At 41.4% G+C, this 20,086-nt stretch overlaps 2 protein-coding genes and 1 pseudogene across 4 annotated transcripts in view; 2 read left to right on the forward strand and 1 right to left on the reverse strand.

Moving 5' to 3' along the window:
- Positions 1-4,679, forward strand: part of Slc25a14 (solute carrier family 25 member 14) — a 39,814-nt gene extending 35,135 nt beyond the window's left edge. For all 3 annotated transcript variants that reach the window (XM_021152972.2, XM_021152975.1, XM_021152971.1), the window contains 2 exons: positions 3,052-3,132; positions 4,267-4,679. In XM_021152972.2, the coding sequence (XP_021008631.1) occupies positions 3,052-3,132; positions 4,267-4,308 (123 nt within the window). In that variant the 3' untranslated portion in view covers positions 4,309-4,679. The remainder of the gene's footprint in view (positions 1-3,051; positions 3,133-4,266) is intronic.
- On the forward strand, positions 467-959 carry LOC110286557 (annotated as a pseudogene).
- Positions 4,680-15,732: 11,053 nt separating the features above from the next.
- Gpr119 (G protein-coupled receptor 119) lies at positions 15,733-16,740 on the reverse strand. Its single transcript, XM_021152625.1, has one exon. It carries the CDS (start codon positions 16,738-16,740, stop codon positions 15,733-15,735), a length of 1,008 nt encoding a protein of 335 aa, XP_021008284.1.
- Between the last annotated feature and the right edge of the window lie 3,346 nt (positions 16,741-20,086).

Genomic DNA, 20,086 nt, shown 5'->3' on the forward strand with positions numbered 1-20,086 from the left:
AGCCCTGGCTGTCCTGGAACTCACTTTGTAGACCAGGCTGGCCTTGAACTCAGAAATCTGCCTGCCTCTGCCTCCCGAGTGCTGGGATTAAAGGCGTGGCTAATTTCTGGGATCTTAAATGGCAGGATGAGAAAAGAGCCACTTGTAAATCTGGCTTCTCATATTATTATTTTATTAAAATATGTCCATTTCTTAAAACAGTGGTAACATTCATTTCACTAATGAAAAGGCAGAACTACATTTTTCAGTATCTCACAGAACGCCCAACATGTTGTCATGACTTAATAGATAACTGTCTATTATATACCACACACGGCAGAATTCAGCATATGACATCAGCTTTTGACCTTCCTATGTCATCTAGTTCTTGAAACCATTTGGTGCATAGAGAGCCCTGCTGTATAAATCAGGGCAGCAAAATGCAAAGCAGTTCCTATTGTTCCTCACACACCATACTCAAAGGATTCACGTGAAATGTACCATGGACGGTTACGCGACTTTACTTCCCACAAACCCTTGCGCCCTTCCTTTCCTACTTGGGCCTGGCAGAATGGCTCCCGCGAAGAAGGGTGGCGAGAAGAAGTAGGGCCGTTCTGCCATCAACGAGGTGGTGACCCGAGAATACACCATCAACATTCACAAGTGCATCCATGGAGTGGGATTCAAGAAGCGTGCTCCTCGGGCACTCAAAGAAATTCGGAAGTTTGCCATGAAGGAAATGGGGACACCAGATGTGCGCATTGACACCAGGCTCAATAAGGCCGTCTGGGCCAAGGGAATAAGGAACGTTCCATATCGCATCCGAGTGCGCTTGTCCAGAAATCGTAATGAGGATGAGGATTCCCCAAACAAGCTCTACACACTGGTGACTTACGTGCCTGTTACCACATTCAAAAATCTACAGACGGTCAATGTGGATGAGAACTAACCTGCTCATGTCAAATAAAGTTGCACAACTGTCAAAAAAAAAAAAAAAAAGAAAAGAAAAGAAAAGAAATGTACCATGGAGTCATGGCGCAGACTAACCCCTTTTTTGGGTCTCCTATCTGCGTGGAACGGGTCTCTGGTTGCAGGTGGGCGAAGGAGTCAGCGAATGACAAACAGATGCAACATGAGAGAGCGGAGAGAGCATATTGAATCTGAGGATAATGTCACAAAGCGGAACACCAGTCTTATACAGAAAACAAAGGGGTAGGATGTCACTGCAGGCAAAGTGCATTGTAGTTACCTGACACAAAACAGAGGAATGACTTCAAAAGGACTTACAGGAACCAGGTAATATTTGCAGTAAAGATAAAACAGCCCTGCCTAGGGTCAGCTAATGACAGGTAAGGATTTTACACCCTAGTCACAATTTGTGCTACTCCTTTGAGCCTTGTGAGAGCTAGCACCAGGGGGTTCTGCTCTAGCAGACCTTCTCATGAATAATGCAATACCACAACCCCCCTATTTCCTAGGCCTTGATAGATTCTTCCATGAGTGTAATTTGGCTGTTATTTTAAGTATCTGTGGGGAATCTCCATTTGTCAGAAGAATTCACCAACTTGATTCTAATATTCGATGTAGCCTGCTATACCTGGCTGTAGTGAAGATTCTAAGTATACTTTGTTAAGCTTGCCCTGAGATTTCTAACTCTTACCCAGTAAAATACTGTAAGAAATCATGCAATACCCTCCACGATATTGCAGGGACAAATCTGGGCCATTCTAGCTATGGGAGTGCCAAGGTTCCAGGAGGCTGAGTTTCCTTGAAACTCTTTGCCTCAGGACTGCTTCCAGGTTTTTAGGCCTGTCAAGCGAGTCACTACTGGAGTGGATGTAGCAGAGTCACACTAATTTAAAGTAAAAAATCAGAGCCAGAGGAGGAAATAGCTTTCTCCAGTCCTTATTCACGTCCCTGGTTTTCTTTATCACTTTTATAACTTCTGGATATAATATGTGTCAACATATTAGTATCTATGGAAATCTGTCTATAATAATGCATGCATTTGCTTGTCAACTTCACTAGAATATCCATTCCATGGTGACATGGACTGTATAACTTAGGTATAGCTGTGTGGTCTTAAAAGAACAGTTAATCTTTTCCAGGTTTTGTGGATCAGGATTGAGAAGCAGCTTCATTGAGTGATTCTAGATTAAGGTCCTCTAAGAGGTTGTAATCCATATTAGCTAGGGCTTCAGTCATCCTTTAGTGGGGCTAGCATATTTGCTTCAAAGATGACTAATATGGGTGTTAGTTAAATGCCTCAGTTGTCTATGATGTAGTCCTCTCATCATGGTATGACAGCTGGTTTCTTTCAAAGTAAATAATTCAATAACGGGGATAGGTTACGGTCTGTTTTGTTGACACAGAACAGTCCTGATATGCTATAGTGTGAAGACTTATACACGGGCCTGGATGACTAGCGATAGGGTCCTTTATGTGTGCCATCACCTTATGTAGCTATGTCTCTTACAGCAGACACTCCCCTGTTCTTCAGTTTCATTATACATATGCATATCATGTACTATGATGTACTTGAATGAATTATCCACCATTATCATCTCTTTTTCCTGTTCTTCTCCCTCAAAACTCCTTGTACTACCCAGCACCGCCTATTTGTCTTTTTTGTTTGTTTGGGACACATTACATTTAAATGCTGTTTTGTTTTTGTATTTTGTTTGTTTGTTTGTTTTTTGAGAGAGAGAGAGAAAGGGAGAGAGAGAGAGAGAGATCATATAGCCTAGCTTGGCCTTAGCGTAGCTAACGATAGCTTTGAACTCCTGATTTTATTTCCTCTGTTTCCAGAGTGCCATGCCTAGCTCTTATTTTTTTTTCCCTAGCTCTTATTTACAATTATATTCCCAGCAGTAAGAAGTATGTGTTGTAAATGGTGGGTATTCAGTAAATAGTTGTTGAATAATAAATGGTTTGAATGGATTTAGACTACAAAGTACATCTTCAGAAAAGAGACTATTCGTAGTAGCGATAGTTGCCGGGATGGCCATGGAAAATGGTTGTCAAGTGTAAGCAAAGTGTAATGCACTGTTTTTGCTTATGTCTTTACCTCAGATGTGGAAGCATGAGGGATTTTTTGCACTCTATAAAGGATTTTGGCCCAACTGGCTTCGACTTGGACCCTGGAACATCATTGTATCCTTTTAGAAACTGAGAATGGAAGACAGTGCCTCGAATTGTCAGGTGATGCTAGGTTATGGGAAGAAAGATTTAATTATTAAATCCTTTATAGGCAAGTAAGAAACTCCAGCATCCCATTGGAGACCACTGTGAATGGAATCAAGTAGCGATATAACTTTCGCTTGGAGGCAAATATACATTGAGAGGGACAGAAAAGATGAGCCAAACATTCCTCTTTAAATAAAAACATCCGATGAGATGGCTCAGTGGGTAAAAGTCCTCGCCTCTATATCTGATGACCTGAGTTTAATCCTGGGGACTTGTGGTGTATGATGACTACTGGCTTCTGTAACGTTGTCCTCTGAACTCCATATACATGATGTAGCAGGTACATGCCCTCCCCACTCCCCAGCAAACAAACAAACAAACAAACAAGCGGACAAGCAAATGAATCTAATAAAACAAAATGTCAACCACAGCCAGTCTTAAAAGTGCTCTGAAATTTTTTAGCAATATCGATGGAAGATCTCACAGGAATGTCCATGCTATTGTGCCTGAGATTTCTTAACCTATAACTATGAGACCCAAATAGCTGGAAAATACTAAGAGGACACAAATCATTGATAGTATGAAAGAATCCACAGCCAAGTAGAGATCTTTTGCTGTGGGTGAATCTCTCTCTTTCAGATGTGTTGAGTGCCTCCCATGTATAGAGCCATATGCTGGATACTGTGTGTGGTGCTGTGTGTGTACCTGTGAGCTTAGCAGGGTTGAAAAATAATTCACTGCCTTTCTGGAACCTGTAGGCTGAACAGGCCTTTATTTGGAATTGTGTATAAGAGCTTTTCTAGCACCAAGGTGTGTGTGTATGTGTGTGTGTGTGTGTGTGTGTGTGTATGTGTATGCACGTGTGCGTGTGTTGTGCTGTTTGCTTTTGAATACTCTAAGTATATTGAAATGTGTTTTCATTGCTAAGTGCTCCCGATCATAATGGGTACAGCGTAGGTACTCAACATATTTTATCTCAAGAAAGGCTTTTAAAGCCAATTCCCTTTAGACTAAGTGAATGAGGAGAACGAAATGCACAATTTAAAAACTGGGCTTAGCTTTCACTCTCCACCCAATGATCTTCCCTGACTCATTCTTCAGTTTTTTATTACCTATGAGCAGCTCAAGAGGCTTCAGATCTAAGACCTGGAAACCCATCAGCCCAGCCCTGCCACCCTTTCTACCGGTCCTCTTTGTGTTCCTGATGTATTTTGACAAAGATGTATGTGTTTACAGAAGCAGCGGGCTGAAGAGTAGTAGGGTGACTGAAGGTTGTTTTTGCATTTGTGTTGCCTCTTCCCTGAGAGGAAGTATCGACTTTGAGAGTGTGACCCCAGATTGGTGTCTTCTGTGAAGATGGATACTGGTGGGTGACATTCAAACGGGCCTTCTTTTCAACTGTGAGTTAAATGTAGTTGGTTTTCCCCAGACAGGCTACAGCAGCAGGCTACCAGCACAGTTACTGCTATGTATGTTTTTGACCTTGGTTCTCATTAAAGTATTTATTGGTTGAATCATTTTGACTTTGTCTTCATTTACTCTCCTTTCATAACTCTCTCTCTCTCTCTCTTTTCTGGTGTGTGTATGCGCCCCAGAAGCAGCCAGTTTTTTTTCAAGATTTATTTATTTATTTATTGATTGATTATATATAAGTACAGTGTAGTGTCTTCAGACACACCAGAAGAGGGCATCAGATCCCATTACAGATGGTTGTGAGCCACCGTGTGGTTGCTGGAATTTGAACTCAGGACCTCTGGAAGAGCAGTCAAGTGCTCTTACCTGCTGAGCCATCTCTCCAGCCCCCATCCTTTCATAACTCTTAAGTTGCATTCTCTAGAATGTGACTCTGAAATGGAGACTGGATCCCTAAAGCACATTTATGAAGGTAGAACAGGTGTATTGTGGTTTTTGCAAGGGCATTTGCCATCATAATGCCATGCCCTTTTAAATATTGGGCCCATGGTTCTTTCCAGAATATGAAACAAATAATCAAGTGGATCTGCAGAACAATGCTACCCAGGGCTTACAATTAGAGCCCTGTGCTCAGAGTGAAGGTCTTCCTAATTATCCACTCATGCGTTGTTCAAATGTTTATTGTGTGGCTATTATTTCCTGGATGTTGGGGATATGAAGAATGAGTCTGTTCTTTAAGCTCGTTATAGTAGAAACTGGTTTGAGAGTAAACCATGACAGGAGGTTCTAAGGACCAGGAGAGGAAGGAGCTGCAGGAGGATGGAGGAGAAAAAGCCTTAGAGGATTTGCCAAAGCTTCATAGTGGAGTTGACATTTAAGCTGAGTGAAAGGAAGAGTGGATGTTACTATGTGGATAAGGCTGGATACATCTTGACAAGTGTTTTACCAACATATTTCTGCCATTAGAGAATCATAAAGAATGGTTTTATTGCCCTAAAAATCCTCCTAGCCCTTGGCAACCAGTAAGACTTTTACTGTTTCAACGGTAGTGTCTTTCCAGAGTATCACATAGTTGGAATCATACAGTAGTCTTTCACATGGGCTTCTTTTACTTAACAACGTTCATTTAACTGTCCTCTGTGGGTTTTTTTTTAAGATTTATTTTTATTTTGTGTACATGGGTGTTTTGCCTGCATTGTATGTCTATGGAGCACCTGTGTGCCTGGTGTTTCTGGAAGCCAAGAAGGGGTGTTGGATACCCTGGAACTGGAGTTGTTGCGGCCTGCCCGCAGTCCACAACACGAACGGTTCAACTGAGAATGGCAGTTCGAACTGAAAAGAGAGGAATCTAGACGGGGCGGAAGAAACAATGGAGCCAAGACAACAACGTTCTGATCAAGGCTCAATTTTACTATTTTCAGACACTCAGTTATAAAGGAAGGGGGAGGGAACCCAATATCCCGCCAAGTAACTCAGGGTCCAGTAGCAGGACGAACACGTGTGTGCCTCCAGGCGGCAAAGGCAGGTTCCAGCAGTAGGCGTGGCAGGACGAATGAGCTGGTAGCTCCACCCTTGAGCAAGCAGGTTCCAGGCTGGGGGAAGGGAGGCCACAGGAGTGACAGAAGATTGTGAACTGCCATGTAGGTGCTGGGAACTGAATGTACATCCTCTGCAAGAGTAACAAGTGCTAGCCATCTCTTTGTTCCTGTTCTATGTCTTAATGGCTGTATATCTCATTTTGGTTTAGTGCTATATTAGACAACATTTTGCCACTGTGACAGAATAGCAGGGAAACATAAAGGAGGAGAGGTTTATTTTGGCCTATGTTTTGAGATGTTTCAGTTCCATTAGGTGAAATGACCATGCTTTGGGGTCTTTGATGAAGCCCACTGTGGCATAAAACTATAGAAGAAAGCCCACCTACTCTGTAGTAGCCAGGAAGCAAGGAGAAAGATGAAGGAACCTTTGTACCAATATTGCCATCAAGGATGTACTTCAGTGACCTATTTCTGGCAACTAGGTCCTACCTCATTTCCTCCTATATCCCAGTAGTATCATTAGCCAAGAACCAATCCCTCAGCACAGAACCCTTAAGGGGGCAACCCTTAAGATCCAAGCCTAAATGGTGTTGAGTAATACTTCATTTCCTCTGGCGTTGGCTGTTTATCCATTTACCCACTAAAGGATATTTGGTAGCTTTCAAGTTTGGGCAATAATAAAGGAGTGGTAAACATTTGTGTATAAGATTTTGTATAGGTGTAAATTCAGTTTGTTTATGTAAACATCAAGAAACATGATTGCAGAATGGTGTGCTAATTGTACAAGAAGTTGCCAAAGTGTCTTTTTTTAGTGGCTGTACAGTTTTGCATTCCCAGCAGCAAGGAACAGGAGTTACTGCTGCCCAACATCCTTCCCAGATGTCTTGGTGGAATTGTTTTGACACCTAGTAGGTGTGTAATAGTTTTTCCTTGCTTATGTTTATTTTGCTGTTATTTTAATAGTACACATTTGGTAATTTTCAAGCTTGTTTTTTGAGAACTTGGAACATGAACACTATGTATATCCCTCCCACTCCTCCTCCTGGTCACTCTGGCTCCTCCAGTGCCCCACCTCTGTGGTCTCTTAATCATTAGATTCCGTAATAGAAAACTATAAGTCATTTCCTTTCCCCTAGTGCCATTAACCTACCTTGTTACAGTTTCTTACAATGTATCACAGTGTATAACTTTACATTGTATTTGCATGACCATTCGACTAGTATCTACATTTATGTTCAGCCTGGAATCTCTGCAGAGGAATTCTATTGATTTTGTTCACTACTGGATCCTTAATGCCTAGCAAAGTTATACACAGTAGATATTTGTTAAATGATGATGTGAATTAATCTGTAGCCAAAGGATGCGATAGAATACCCAAAAATATGGTAAAGGTTCAGAACATAGTATGGTATATGTTAATTTAAATATTGAGCTACCAGATGATTTATGATAAGAATCACTTCACATTTTAGCTAATACTAGAGGCAGTACTGTGATGATTTTAAGTACTGCCTGGATGCTGATGGCTTCCGATGTACATCTCCAGCCCGTGTCTTTCCCCTGACCTGAGGACTTGTTTTATGTACATTTGCCATCACCACATCTCTGATTAGAGAGGGAGGGATGGGGAGAGAGTTCAGTGATTTATTATATGCCAGATACTGTTGTAACTATAGTGTATTTATAAAACTAAGTCCTTAAAAGCCCCCATGAGGCAGGCACTAACTAGTCTCATTTTTCAGAATAGAAAGTGACGTATATGAAATTGAAGTACTTGGCTCATTGAAAGTAGCAGTGCCAGAATGTTAAGCAAGGTCTGGCTCGTGAGCCCATGCTTATTATCACTATGTGAGCTGTATACTATGTACCTTGTTAGGAGTCACTTAAAGTTTATAGTAGGTGAGTACTAAAAGGTCTGATTCCATTAATTCCTCAATACTTATGGCACCATTTGAGAGAAGGAGGTCAGTAGATTTTTGTGATTAGTGATTCTTTGACACTTACATGTGATTCTGGATTTCGATTGCTTTCTCAGAGACTGTGACTATGCTTATATAATTTCCCTGTTATTTTTCCACTTTCTACAACTTCCCTTTGTTGGTCTCTCTTCCATTACCTCCATTGTTACCCTGTCCCTTCTTCCTCCAGTCTAAGCCAGCACAGCTCACAGTGGGCCACACTGCAGGGTTCAGATGTTTAGAATGGGGAGTTAGTATAGACGAAACTTTGAAGTTTTTAATTTGGACATGGGGCTAGACTTCTAGTCCTCTCTTCCAATGTAAAGTTGTATTTTGTCATAAAATTTTAGGACAAATGATTAAGCTGTTAAGTACCTGATTATAAATAATTCTTTGTTCACTAAGACTTTAATTGCTTCACTCTCCTCTAGTAATGCATTACATATAAGCTAGAGTAAAAAGTTGCCTTCTTAAGGCCAGGTGTGGTGGTGTGCATCTTTAATTCAAGGAGGCAGAGGCAGACTATATCTGTGAGTTCAAGGCCAGCTTGATCTACATGGTGACTTCCAGGACAGCCAGGACTACACAGTGAGCCTCTGTTACAAACAATCAAAACTTGCCTTCCGGGAGCTTAGAATTTAAGAGCGCTTGCTGCTCTTGCAGAAGATCCAGATTCAGTTCCTAGTACCTACACAGCAGCTCACAACTGTGTAACTCCAGCTCTGAGAGATCCAGATGGTCTCTGCAGGTACAAGGCACACATGCAATGCATATACATACACACAGACAAAATAGCTATACACATAAAAACAAATCTTTTAAAAGGTTCACTTTCCTTAAAAAAAAAAAAAGGACACCATTCATGACATCCCTGTTAGGACTGTAATAATCATTTCTAGTTTTAGTCTAAAGGGTACTTCTCTCTATTCACTGTCTCAGCATCAGACTCCAGTTGGTTGAGCTGTTCCTTACTCATTCTAAGCACTTTATAATGCATCTATGTTCCTACCACTTAGTAAGAAAAAAGTTTAATGTCACTGTATTTAAGATTATGAGGGGACTTGGTGCTTGAAACTGTGAGGTATAAAGAGCCACTTATTCTGAATCAGTTTTTCACACTTGAAATAATCTCATAGCCATTCAGATATAATTTATTGGTTTTTGCATCTTGTCCTTTCCTGAAGTAGTCCCAAGCTGATAGGATTTTCAATTGCCTTTCTGTGTGAAGTGTTTTCACATCTGTTGACTGTCTCAGTGAACAAATTTATAAAAATGCATTTAACAGTTTTGTAAGGCAGTGCAGCCTTTTACAGGACCTGAGATAGCACTGTCTCCGTGTATTTATCAGCTGTGTAGTGCCTTAATATCAACACAGTTGAGACAGAACTGGGACCAGTGCACAGTTATTATGGTGAATGGGAAGTGGGATTAAATTATGGGATCGTCAGGCAGCGTATATCAAAAAGGAACAAACGTATGTGGAGTTTCCTCAGGCTTTTACACCCTGTGTGATCTTACTTCCTCTGGTACTCCGGAGCAAATGAATCCTGCCTGCCTGCCCCACTATAAAGGAGCAGAGTTTAAAGAAATGGGGGTGCTTTGTAACGACAGACTTAGACCCTTAGCAGCTGTATTGGTGGTTTCTAGGCTTCCTCGTGAGAGGGCTGCTTGAGCCCAGCAACTGATTGTGATCCTGACAGCTTGTAAATCTAGGGAGCATATGGCTGGAGAGCACGTTAAACTCTTATGCACCTTATCCTGCCATGCCTGAGCCAGCGGCCAGAGCACACCTCTCCCTTTCAGTGAGACGCTCAGAGGACTACAGTGTCTCATCTTCATCTGCATCAAGAATCACCGCCTAGCACTGTGTGTAGATGCTTGACTCTCACTCTTGCTTAGTAGTTTGTGATACTGTACAAAGATGGCTTCAGACAAATTTGAGTGACAACATTGAAATTGATACCTGGATATCACACTGTGTTGTATTCATGGGATTACATGGTAAAGGGCTTTTTAAAAATGATTGTGCTCTGTAGTTCAGCTTTCTGAATTTCACGAGAAGGATTAGGCATCTTGATAAGCAGGACTGATCAAAGATTTCCTTTTGTTAAACCAAACCAGATCTTACATAAACTAGGTTTTCTTGGAATGTCTTATGTTTCAGCAACTTGTGGGCTTTTATTTCCTTGAGATAGTCGTGTCAGTGCTGTCTGTTCTTGTGTGGTTTATAGATGATGTCCTTAGTAGTCAGCCCATGGAAACATCACCTGAATCTATTTTGCTCTTGTTGTTGTTGTTTTTGAGACAGGTTATCTATATATTATTAGCTGTCCTGGAGCTCACCATGTAGACCAGGCTGGCCTCAACTCTGCCTCTGCCTCCCTGGTGCTGGGATTAAAGGTGTATGCCACCACACAGAGCCTAAATCTAAATTCTTATCAAGACATAATACTTGTTGATTTATTAATGCTGCTTTGAAGACTGTATAAAATAAAATAAAATTCAGTAATTGAACAGAGGCACATTAGAGATTTATGCACAGGTTATTTATACTGAAGAAGACACAATGACATAGGAAAATATGCATAATATAATATAAAGTATAAAAAACAATGGAGAATAAAAGTGGTCATCTCTGGAGGGTATAATTATAAGTACCTGAACTATGTTCAAAGATTTCTAAAATGAGTAAAAGTTTTAATAAGAAAGGGTTAGTAAATATCTTCCATAAATCAGTGGGCACCTCTAAAAGAAGTCCCAGCAAAGATGCAATTTTATAGCACCTCACTCTTAAATGTTTTGGGGATAGACGGGTGGAGAGATATACAATTAATGAGCGTTAACATTTGTAGGTACCACCACTGAGTTGTAAGATTGAAGAAATAGCAAATGAGAATTCATGGAAGAGGAGGTGATTCCAGACTGCTCCATTGCCTTTGAAGAAATAGTGAGGAAGGTACTGAAGTTATCATTCAGTGTTGAGTGACAGATGTTATCTCCAGGAGTTGTAGTCTGTCCTGGAATACATTGCTGTTGTTATTGCCCAGGTATTGACATCTTATTCCTTCTGCATGTTTTCAGAGTATCTCTCATGCTTGCTCATTTCAGTAGTCTTCACATTGGCCAGTTACCAAACTTGCTGCAAATGAAATCAAGCTCATGACATCAATTCTCCTTTGAGTCAGTTAATACTTCATCTAGGGAGAAGATATTCCAAGGGCAGTTCTGGCTGGCCAACTTCTAGAGATGAACTGAATGGTCATGTAAGAGTGTCGGCAGGTCAGGACAACCTGCCTTTACCAGTTGTAAAACACTCAAAACACCTCATACAGAAGGATATGTGATTTCATGTTCTTGAGAGAAGTCCTGCAGCTGAAACAAAAATGTGATATGCATTGGTTTAGTTTCTCAAGGGTTCAATATGAAATTTGATCGTGAGACAATTTTTACAACACATTTACAGTAAGCTGCTCTTGGAAACTGTGAATGTAACTGATAACTCCACATTAATTGAGTCAGTGTCTTAATATCTTTTGGATGTTTTGATCAGTTGCTGAATAGAAACTGGCTTCTTTGTAAGTCTGTGGGATAACATTGGGTATATAAATAAAGTCTGTTTCCTCTTCTTTGTGAACGAGCCTTCATCAAAGGGAGCCACTAATTTTTGCATAGCATTTGGAATCTCTGGAAAGCTTATTTATCATAATGTTTTTAATTGCAGTTAATTCTCAAACCCAAGTGTGTAATACTAGAGCCTTAACTTGCTCTTCCTTGATGTTGCTAAGATATTAGATTTACTGCTTTTTTTGCACCTTGCATCTTTTATTTTGGGGGGATTTTATTTATTTTTATTTCATTTTATTTATTTGAGTGCTTGCCAGAATGCATGCCTGTGCACCACATGTGTGCAGTGTCTGCGGAGGCCAGAAGAGGGTGCTAGATCCTGGGGAACTAGAGTTACATTTGTGAGTTACCACGTGGAAGCTGGGTTCTACGGAAGAGCAGCCACTTCTCTTAACCACTGACCCACCTCTCCAGCCCCTCTTCCTGAGTCGTTTTGTTTTGTTTTGTTTTGTTTTGCTTTGTTTTGCTTTGTTTTGTTTTGTTTTGTTTTTCGAGATAGGGTTTCCCTGTATAGCCCTGGCTGTGCTGGAACTCACTTTGTAGACCAGGCTGGCCTCGAACTCAGAAATCCGCCTGCCCCTGCCTCCCAAGTGCTGGGATTAAAGGTGTGCGCCACCACGCCCGGCTTCCTGAGTCTTTTTTATTTTTATTTATTTTTTGGTTGTTTTGAGACAGAGTCTCTCTCTCTCTCTCTCTAGCCCTGGTTGTCCTAAAATTCACTGTGTAGACCAGGCCTACCCTGAACTCCTACATATATTTCAGAAACAGTATTTCATATGTATTTGTGTAAGCCTGCATGTATGCTGAGAACTGTGTACATGTGCTCATAGAGGCCAGAAGAGGGTGTTGGATCCCCCACAACTGGAGTTACGGGCCATTGTTAGCCAACATGTGAGTGCTGGGAAATGGAACCAGGTCCTCTGCAAGAACACCAAGTGAGCTTAACCATTGAGCCATTCCTCTAGACCTGTACATCATAAAAACAAAACAAAACAAAACAAAACAAAACAAAACAAAACAAAAAGCGTATTCATCAGGTGAAGGTTTCACAGTTTTGAGCCAAATTGCCCTTGCCTTGTAGATCTTAATATCTGAATATGATAGAGTCCCTTAAACATTTCACCTACATGTTTCATTCTTTAGGATTCTCTTTAATGAAGAAGAAAACCAACCCTGTCTTGTAGTTTACTAGATGTCTTCACAAACAATATTTTGTGCAATTGAGTTGATTCTTACCATAGTTACATAGGGTTGATCTGATTACCCCAGTTAAACAGAATAGGAGTTTTTTTTGTTTGTTTGTTTGTTTTAAGATTTATTTATTTATTATATGTAAGTACACTGTAGCTGTCTTCAGACACTCCAAAAGAGGGCACCAGATCTCGTTACGGATGGTTGTGAGCCACCATGTGGTTGCTGGGATTTGAACTCTGGACCTTCGGAAGAGCAGTCGGGTGCTCTTACCCGCTGAGCCATCTCACCAGCCCTAGGAGTTTTGTTTTAAGAGTTGTAACAAGTGGGGCTGGGGAGTTGGCTCAGTGGTTAAGAGCACTTGTTCTTGCTAAATGATTCAGGTTTGATTTCTAGCACCCTTATGGAGGGTCATCACTTCCTTGGGCACCAGACACACATGTGGTACACAAACAGGTAAAACACTCATACATGCAAAATAATAAAAATAAATCAAAAATAGTAAAGATAAATAACTTGAAGAATTAATGAATCAATCGTAATTTGGACACTTATCTGTGGTTTCTCAGCTACAGTGATGATCTCAGAGATCTCAGGCTCCTTACACTAGAGCTAATCCCTCCTTAGCTCCTGCTTTTCTTTTGTGGCTTTAAACACCTTTATTTTATTTATTTTTTATTTCTGGTTGAAAAATATGTGTGTATATCTATGAAGTACAATGTAGTGCTTTGATATGTTTATAATATGGAATGATCAAGTCAGGCTAGTGAATGAATTCTGTTCCACATAACTTACATTATCTTAGCAAGATCTGCCCTTTCCACCAAAGCCAGGAATTAAGCTGTGAACACCAATTGAGAGGGAATTGCTTTGAGCCTGTTTTCAGTTTTCCCCCAAATCCACTTTTATTTGTATTTTAGCTAGTTCACAGTAACTCAGACCTAGTTTACTCAAGAAGCAAAATCTTTCTCAGGTGCAGGAACATAAAGTCTGCTGTAGTGAAAGCGAGCCCTATCCTCCTCTTAAGTCAGTACAACCACAGAGCATCTTACCTAAGCAGGGGTTGATGTGTGTGGTATAGATCTGCAGGAATCAGGCTCTTATTTAGATAGAGGATAAAGATAGAAAGGGTATCTTAAAGGGTGGAGAATAGCAAAGAAGTCATCATTATCCTCTGAGTGGCTGATGCAGGAAAGCCGAGAGTTCAGACTAAAGGAGAATTAAGAAAAATCAATTGAAAAGCATCATGTTGTTATGACATCCCAGGGCGAGGAGAATGGCTTCAGAATAGTATTTCAGATTCGAAAGAATTACAATGGTGTCTTGGAATGAGCCTTTGCATATCAGTCACATGAAGCCATCATCTTAAAGATAGTGAAGGAATAACATTTCAGGGTGTTTAAAGTCTAAATCAAAGAAAGATTAACCCACAGTTTTACGTCCTTCTTGCCACTTTTGGTTATCAACTGTCTTTCTGGGAAGTTATTAAGCTCAGCGTTCTGAGAGTCTTACTGTAGCCATCCGTGGTGGAGACTGGGAGGATGAGGAAAAAGAGGAAGGCAGAGCATGCTTCCTGAGTCCCTGGACACTCCCCCTCCCAGTTCTGCCCTTGACCCTTGCTGCTTCTTACATGATTGAGTTTCTTAGGAAAATACACATCTCAGAACGAGTTCAATTAAAAAAACATGTAGTTCTGAGGAGCAAGGTGGGGTCACTCGAGAGCTTGGCAGTGCCTACCTTGGTACCTACCTCCTTTCCCTCTTTCTTCCTTTACAGTGTCTCAATTTGGGGTTGTGTACTGTCATCAGCAAGTAGCTGTTAAGTGACCTAGGCGGCAACAGTAGGGAAGGTGTAGCAAAGAGTTAAAAAGGTGACGGATGACGTGCTTATAACAGAAATGATCACGAGAGAGGGAATTTACTAAAGAAAGATAGTTTAGAGCCATATGACGACAGACAGACATTGGGTTTTATAATCTAGGTTCCTGTATTCAATGTGAACTTGCTATGTGTAACCTGTGATATAAGTTAGGGAAGGTGGGGACTCCGAAGAGAGGGATTGTAGTCAATCATTAAAATAAATAGTTAAAAAGAACTGCATCACTAGTGCTGTGCTGTCTTGTATGGGGCCACTACCTACTTACGGCTCTTGAGCATTGAGGTGTAGTCAATTTGAAGTGAGATGTTCTGTAAGAGTAAAAATGCACACCTGATTTCAAAGACTTGGCGTGAAAAAACGTATGGTTATTTTCATATTGATTAAATGTTGAATCAATATTTTGAACATGCTGGGTTAAATAATCAATATTAATGTTTAATGTGATGGAAATGTAACTCTGATTTGATCAGTATTACTATACACTTTAAGTATCACATTGTACCCCATAAATATATACAAGTAAAATAAGAATTTAGAAATCAAAGCTGAGACAAAAAAAAACCCTTAATTTTGCCTCTTTCTTAACATGATTACTAGAATATTAAAATTGTGTATGCTCCTTACATTATATTTCTATTGGACAGCATATCTCTGGTATAATCAGAAATAGAATCTGATATACAAACACCCTTTCAGCAGTATACTCCTTGAAGCGAGTATATCTGTACAGTAAACAGGCCTATTTCCAAAGGAAAGGAGAGGGATTTGCAGGTGTAGAAACTGATTAGAGATGAAAGTCAAGATCCAGCTTCTTTTGCCCCATTCTGAAGGTGTGAGATGTAGGAGGTTGGTGGTCAGTTTGCTGAGGGAAGTTCTCACATTGGGGGGGGGTGTCATATTATCACCTAGCTGGGATCCAGAGTGGGAAAGGGAAAGGCATTTTGAAACATTCCTTCCTTACCGTCTTAGCCATCGAGCTCCGGATGGCTGATAGTGACGATGTGATAGGCGCTTTCTCTGGTCCTCTCTGGACCACGATTCCTGGCTGGGAGAAGGAGGAGGATTGAAGTGAAGAACTTTTTCACTCCCAGGGCCATGTGGTAGAGCTGCTGCCGAACCTCCCTCTGCCAATAGGCATAGATGAGTGGGTTGAGTAGGGAGTTGCCAACTCCAAGGAGCCACAGGTACTTTTCCAGCACTTGGTAGAGGCAGCATTTGTGGCAGGCCACCTGCACAATGCTAGTGATGAGAAAGGGAGACCAGGACAGAGTGAAGCTCCCAATAAGAACAGCTATAGTACGAACAGCCTTGAAGTCATTGACAGGACGTGAGGGTCGGTAAGCTCCGGCCATGGCTCCTGCATGTTCCATCTTCCGGATCTGCTGGCTGTGCACAGAGGCAATCTTGAGCATGTCACAGTAGAAGAAGACAAAGAGGAGCACAGCTGGGAAGAAGCCAGCACAGGAGAGGGTCAGCACAAACCTTGGGTGAAACACAGCAAAGAAGCTGCAGGGCCCATGGTAGGTGGTCTGCTGGAATATGGAGACTCCGAGTGGGAGGAAGCCGATAAGGTAAGATACCAACCACAGTCCTGCAATGCATGCTCCGGCCACAAGCCCATTCATGATCTGGAAGTAACGGAGGGGCTGCTTAATGGCAAGGTATCTGTCAAAGGCAATCAGCATGACGGTAAGGACAGAGGCAGCTGCAGAAGAAGTGACAAATGCCATCCGAAGGCTACACAAGGTCTTCTGTGTATGCTGAGCAGAGCTGGAGAGCTGGTCTGTAACTAGACCAGAAATAGCCACGCCAATCAAGGTATCAGCCACGGCCAGATTCAAGGTGAAGCAAAGGCCAACACCATCATTCTTGTAGATTGATAGCAGCATAGCCACAACTACCAGTGCATTAACAGCAATGATGAGGATGGTTAGGACAGCAAGGATCACTCCAAATGAGAAGGATGACTCCATGGTGAGGTAGCGGCACTTCCACTTACAAGGGCATGCTGGATGGCGAGCTCAGATTCTCATGGGACAGGATTAGATGTGCTGGAGGCTCAGAGTCACAGCACCGTTCTGGCCATTACTGGCAGGCCAGTCTGGCAGCTTGCCATCTTTGGTTTCCTGATGTCATTAAAGCTTACTCATCCTCTCCTTTTCAGTCCTCAGCCTCCGGCTTTTCTAGCTCTCTGAAGGCAGCAATCTCAGAACAAATCTGTCCCCAGGCCCTGAGCTAGTCCCTCCCCTCTACTATCCAAGTTACTAGACAACTCCCAAGTACCTGGCACACACTGTCCATAGGGGCCCCCTCCCTTCATTGATGCTTCAAGGGCTATGAAAGGATAGGGACCTTTCGTCAGGCTTCCTGTCTGACAGGAGATCTAATTGACTCTAATCATACTTTTCTCCCTCCCTAGCTCCGTATTCAACATTATACTTTCATTTCTTCCTATGTGTCAAGTGCTAGATTAAAAACTAATCTTAATTAAACATTTGCTTAATAAATAATTCTCAGTTACTATTATGATTGCTTTTAATCAAGCAAAATGATCATAATCAGTTGAAGTGAAGTGAAGCAGATAAGCTATTTGAGGGGCTCAGCATCCTTTCAGGGGTGTTCCCACACATTTAAGCTATTTTTTTTTTATTCCCAGCATGTCAAAGGCCAAGTCTCTCAAACAGGATGCACAGCTTCCCTATTTCTTCACCTTTGGGTATCAGTGCATTGATTCAGAAGGACAGTAAAGACAAGGCAAAGAATTCTTAATAGCTACCATTTGGTTTAGAAGAGAGCCAATTTCCTATCTCTGTTGTTTCATGGGTACAGTGGTTGGTAATTGTTTCCATATTGGTGGGCTCTATCTCTGGTCAGTTAGGAATGGTTGGCAGGTTTGTTAACTTTTATCCTGCAGACCCAGGATTATCTCTGAGGAGAAGAGGTGAGCTCAGCATTTGGCAGTGGAATTTTCCAGGGATAGACTCCTGGGAGTTAGGTCAAAGGGTGAGCCAGTTGCCAAAGCAGATGAGATGAGTACAGAGAGGCCAGCTGTGGAAGTCAGTCCACATCAGGTTGTATATCCATTTACTCGGGTCCATTACAACTAACCTTTTGCCTCCCCGCTGCTCTCATCTTGGATACCAAGAAGAGAGGGGTGGGAAGAAGGGCGGTTAGAAGCTATTTATTCAATGCAGGTGAAAGCACAGATGGGGAAGGTGAGTGCTTTCAGCGAGAGAGTACAGAGCAAGCTGCAGAGCGGGAGCAAATATCAGGATGTTTTGACAGTTGGAGAGGGCTTTGGGCAGATGTCTCTCCTACCAAGGCTCAGAGAAAGCCTGTGTCAGGAGGAGTCAACATTGTAATCTCGGTTACTTTCATTTAGGAGGCTGATTGGAATCTGCGCCAATCCTGGACTTAATTTGTGCTTTTTGCTTCCAAAGCTTTTGCCTTCATATGTAAACTTGGACCTTTGCAAGCTCATGTTCAAACTTGTGAGGACATCAGAATGACCTGGAAGGCTTGTTACAACAAGATTATGTTCCTGAAATCAGATTCTTGATTCAGTAGGTCTGAATGAGCCTTCAATTTGTAATTGTTTTTATTTTTATTTACTTATTTTTTATCTATTTTTTGTGACAGCATTTCATTTTTCCCAGGTTGGTCCTCAAACTCACTTTTTAGCTGTGAGTGACCTTGAACTTTTAACCCTCTGGCCACTTCCTCTACAATGTTCAGATTGTTGGTATGTGTCACCAAATACAATCTGTGCAGTCTTGAGGACCAAATATGGGCATCATATATACATTCTAGGCAAGCTCTCTATCGACAGCTATATCCACAGCTCCTGAATAAACATCTCTAAGTTTATAGTCACTACTGTTGCTGGCTAAAGAACTACTGCTGAATAATAATATTTTTCTGAGACAGGGTCCAGTTCTGTAGCCTAGGTTGGCCTGGAACTTGGGGCAATCTTCCTGTCTCAGTCTTTTAAGTGCTGGGACTACAGTCATGGGCCACAGAACCTGGCATTAGAGTAATGATTCTTTTTTTGTTTTGTTTTTAGTCAGGATATGTAGCCCTGGCTGGCCTCAACTCATTATGTAGACCAGGCTGGCCTTCCACTCACAGAGATCCATTTGACTCTGTCTCCTAAGTGCTGGCATTAAAGGCAAGCCCTACCATTCCCATGAGAACAATGATTTTGAACTTTAGCTGTGCTTTGGAAGTGCCTGTCAATTCCAAAAACATACGGTTGTCTAGGTAACACACAAAAGGTAGTCTGGGACATGTATCTGGATTCTTAAAAGGCAATTCAGATACTTAATTAGGACCGAGAACACCTGTTTAATACCTAAACCACAGGCTCCAGGGTTAGAACACTGGGAAGCCATACTCCTGAGTTTGGTTGGACAGATGGCTTCATCTTTAATTTTACCTTTGTTTTTGTTTTGTTTTGTTTTTAACCAGGAAATAAACTTTTTTTAGGGATTTTTTTTAATTAAAATATTTTTTATTACGTATTTTCCTCAATTACATTTCCAATGCTATCCCAAAAGTCCCCCATACCCCCCCCCAACTCCCCTACCCACCCATTCCCACTCTTTGGCCCTGGCGTTCCCCTGTACTGGGGCATATAAAGTTTGCACGACCAATGGACCTCTCTTTCCAGTGATGGCCGACTAGGCCATCTTTTGATACATATGCAGCTAGAGTCAAGAGCTCCTGGGTACTGGTTAGTTCATAATGTTGTTGCACCTACAGGGTTGCAGATCTCTTTAGCTCCTTGGATAATTTCTCTAGCTCCTCCATTGGGGGCCCTGTGATCCATCCAATAGCTGATTATGAGCATCCACTTATGTGTTTGCTAGGCCCCGGCCTAGTCTCAGGAAATAAATATTTTTTATTATATCTTTTTACATTTGGTCAAAGTACTTTATAAACCAGTGAAAATGGAATCATCAAACCATTTTATACATTGAATATATACAATATAAAAAGTAGTATTAAAAAGGGGTTGTTTATGTGAGTGAATATGAGAAGACTTGGCAGTGTTGCTTGAATGCTCACTACAAGAGGGTGAGCTCTATAGAATTAAAGTGGCATAGTTTATTTTATGTATGTGAGTACACGGTGTCTTCAGACTTACCAGAAGAGGGCATCGGATCCCATTACAAAGCCACCATGTGGTTTCTGGGAATTGAACTCTAGTCTTCTAGAAAAAGGTTCTTTTGAGGACACTTAGAACTTAATAACACAGCACAGGTTGCTCCCTTCCACCTTTAGTATTATGTTCATTTTGGTTGTCTTAGGCTTTTCTTG

The sequence above is a fragment of the Mus caroli genome, chromosome X, assembly GCF_900094665.2.
Source record: "Mus caroli chromosome X, CAROLI_EIJ_v1.1, whole genome shotgun sequence".
Lineage (NCBI taxonomy): Eukaryota > Metazoa > Chordata > Mammalia > Rodentia > Muridae > Mus > Mus caroli.

Bases quoted from the DNA above. Each gene is read 5' to 3' on its own strand.
- Gpr119 (XM_021152625.1), bottom strand. From the start codon at position 16,740: ATGGAGTCATCCTTCTCATTTGGAGTGATCCTTGCTGTCCTAACCATC.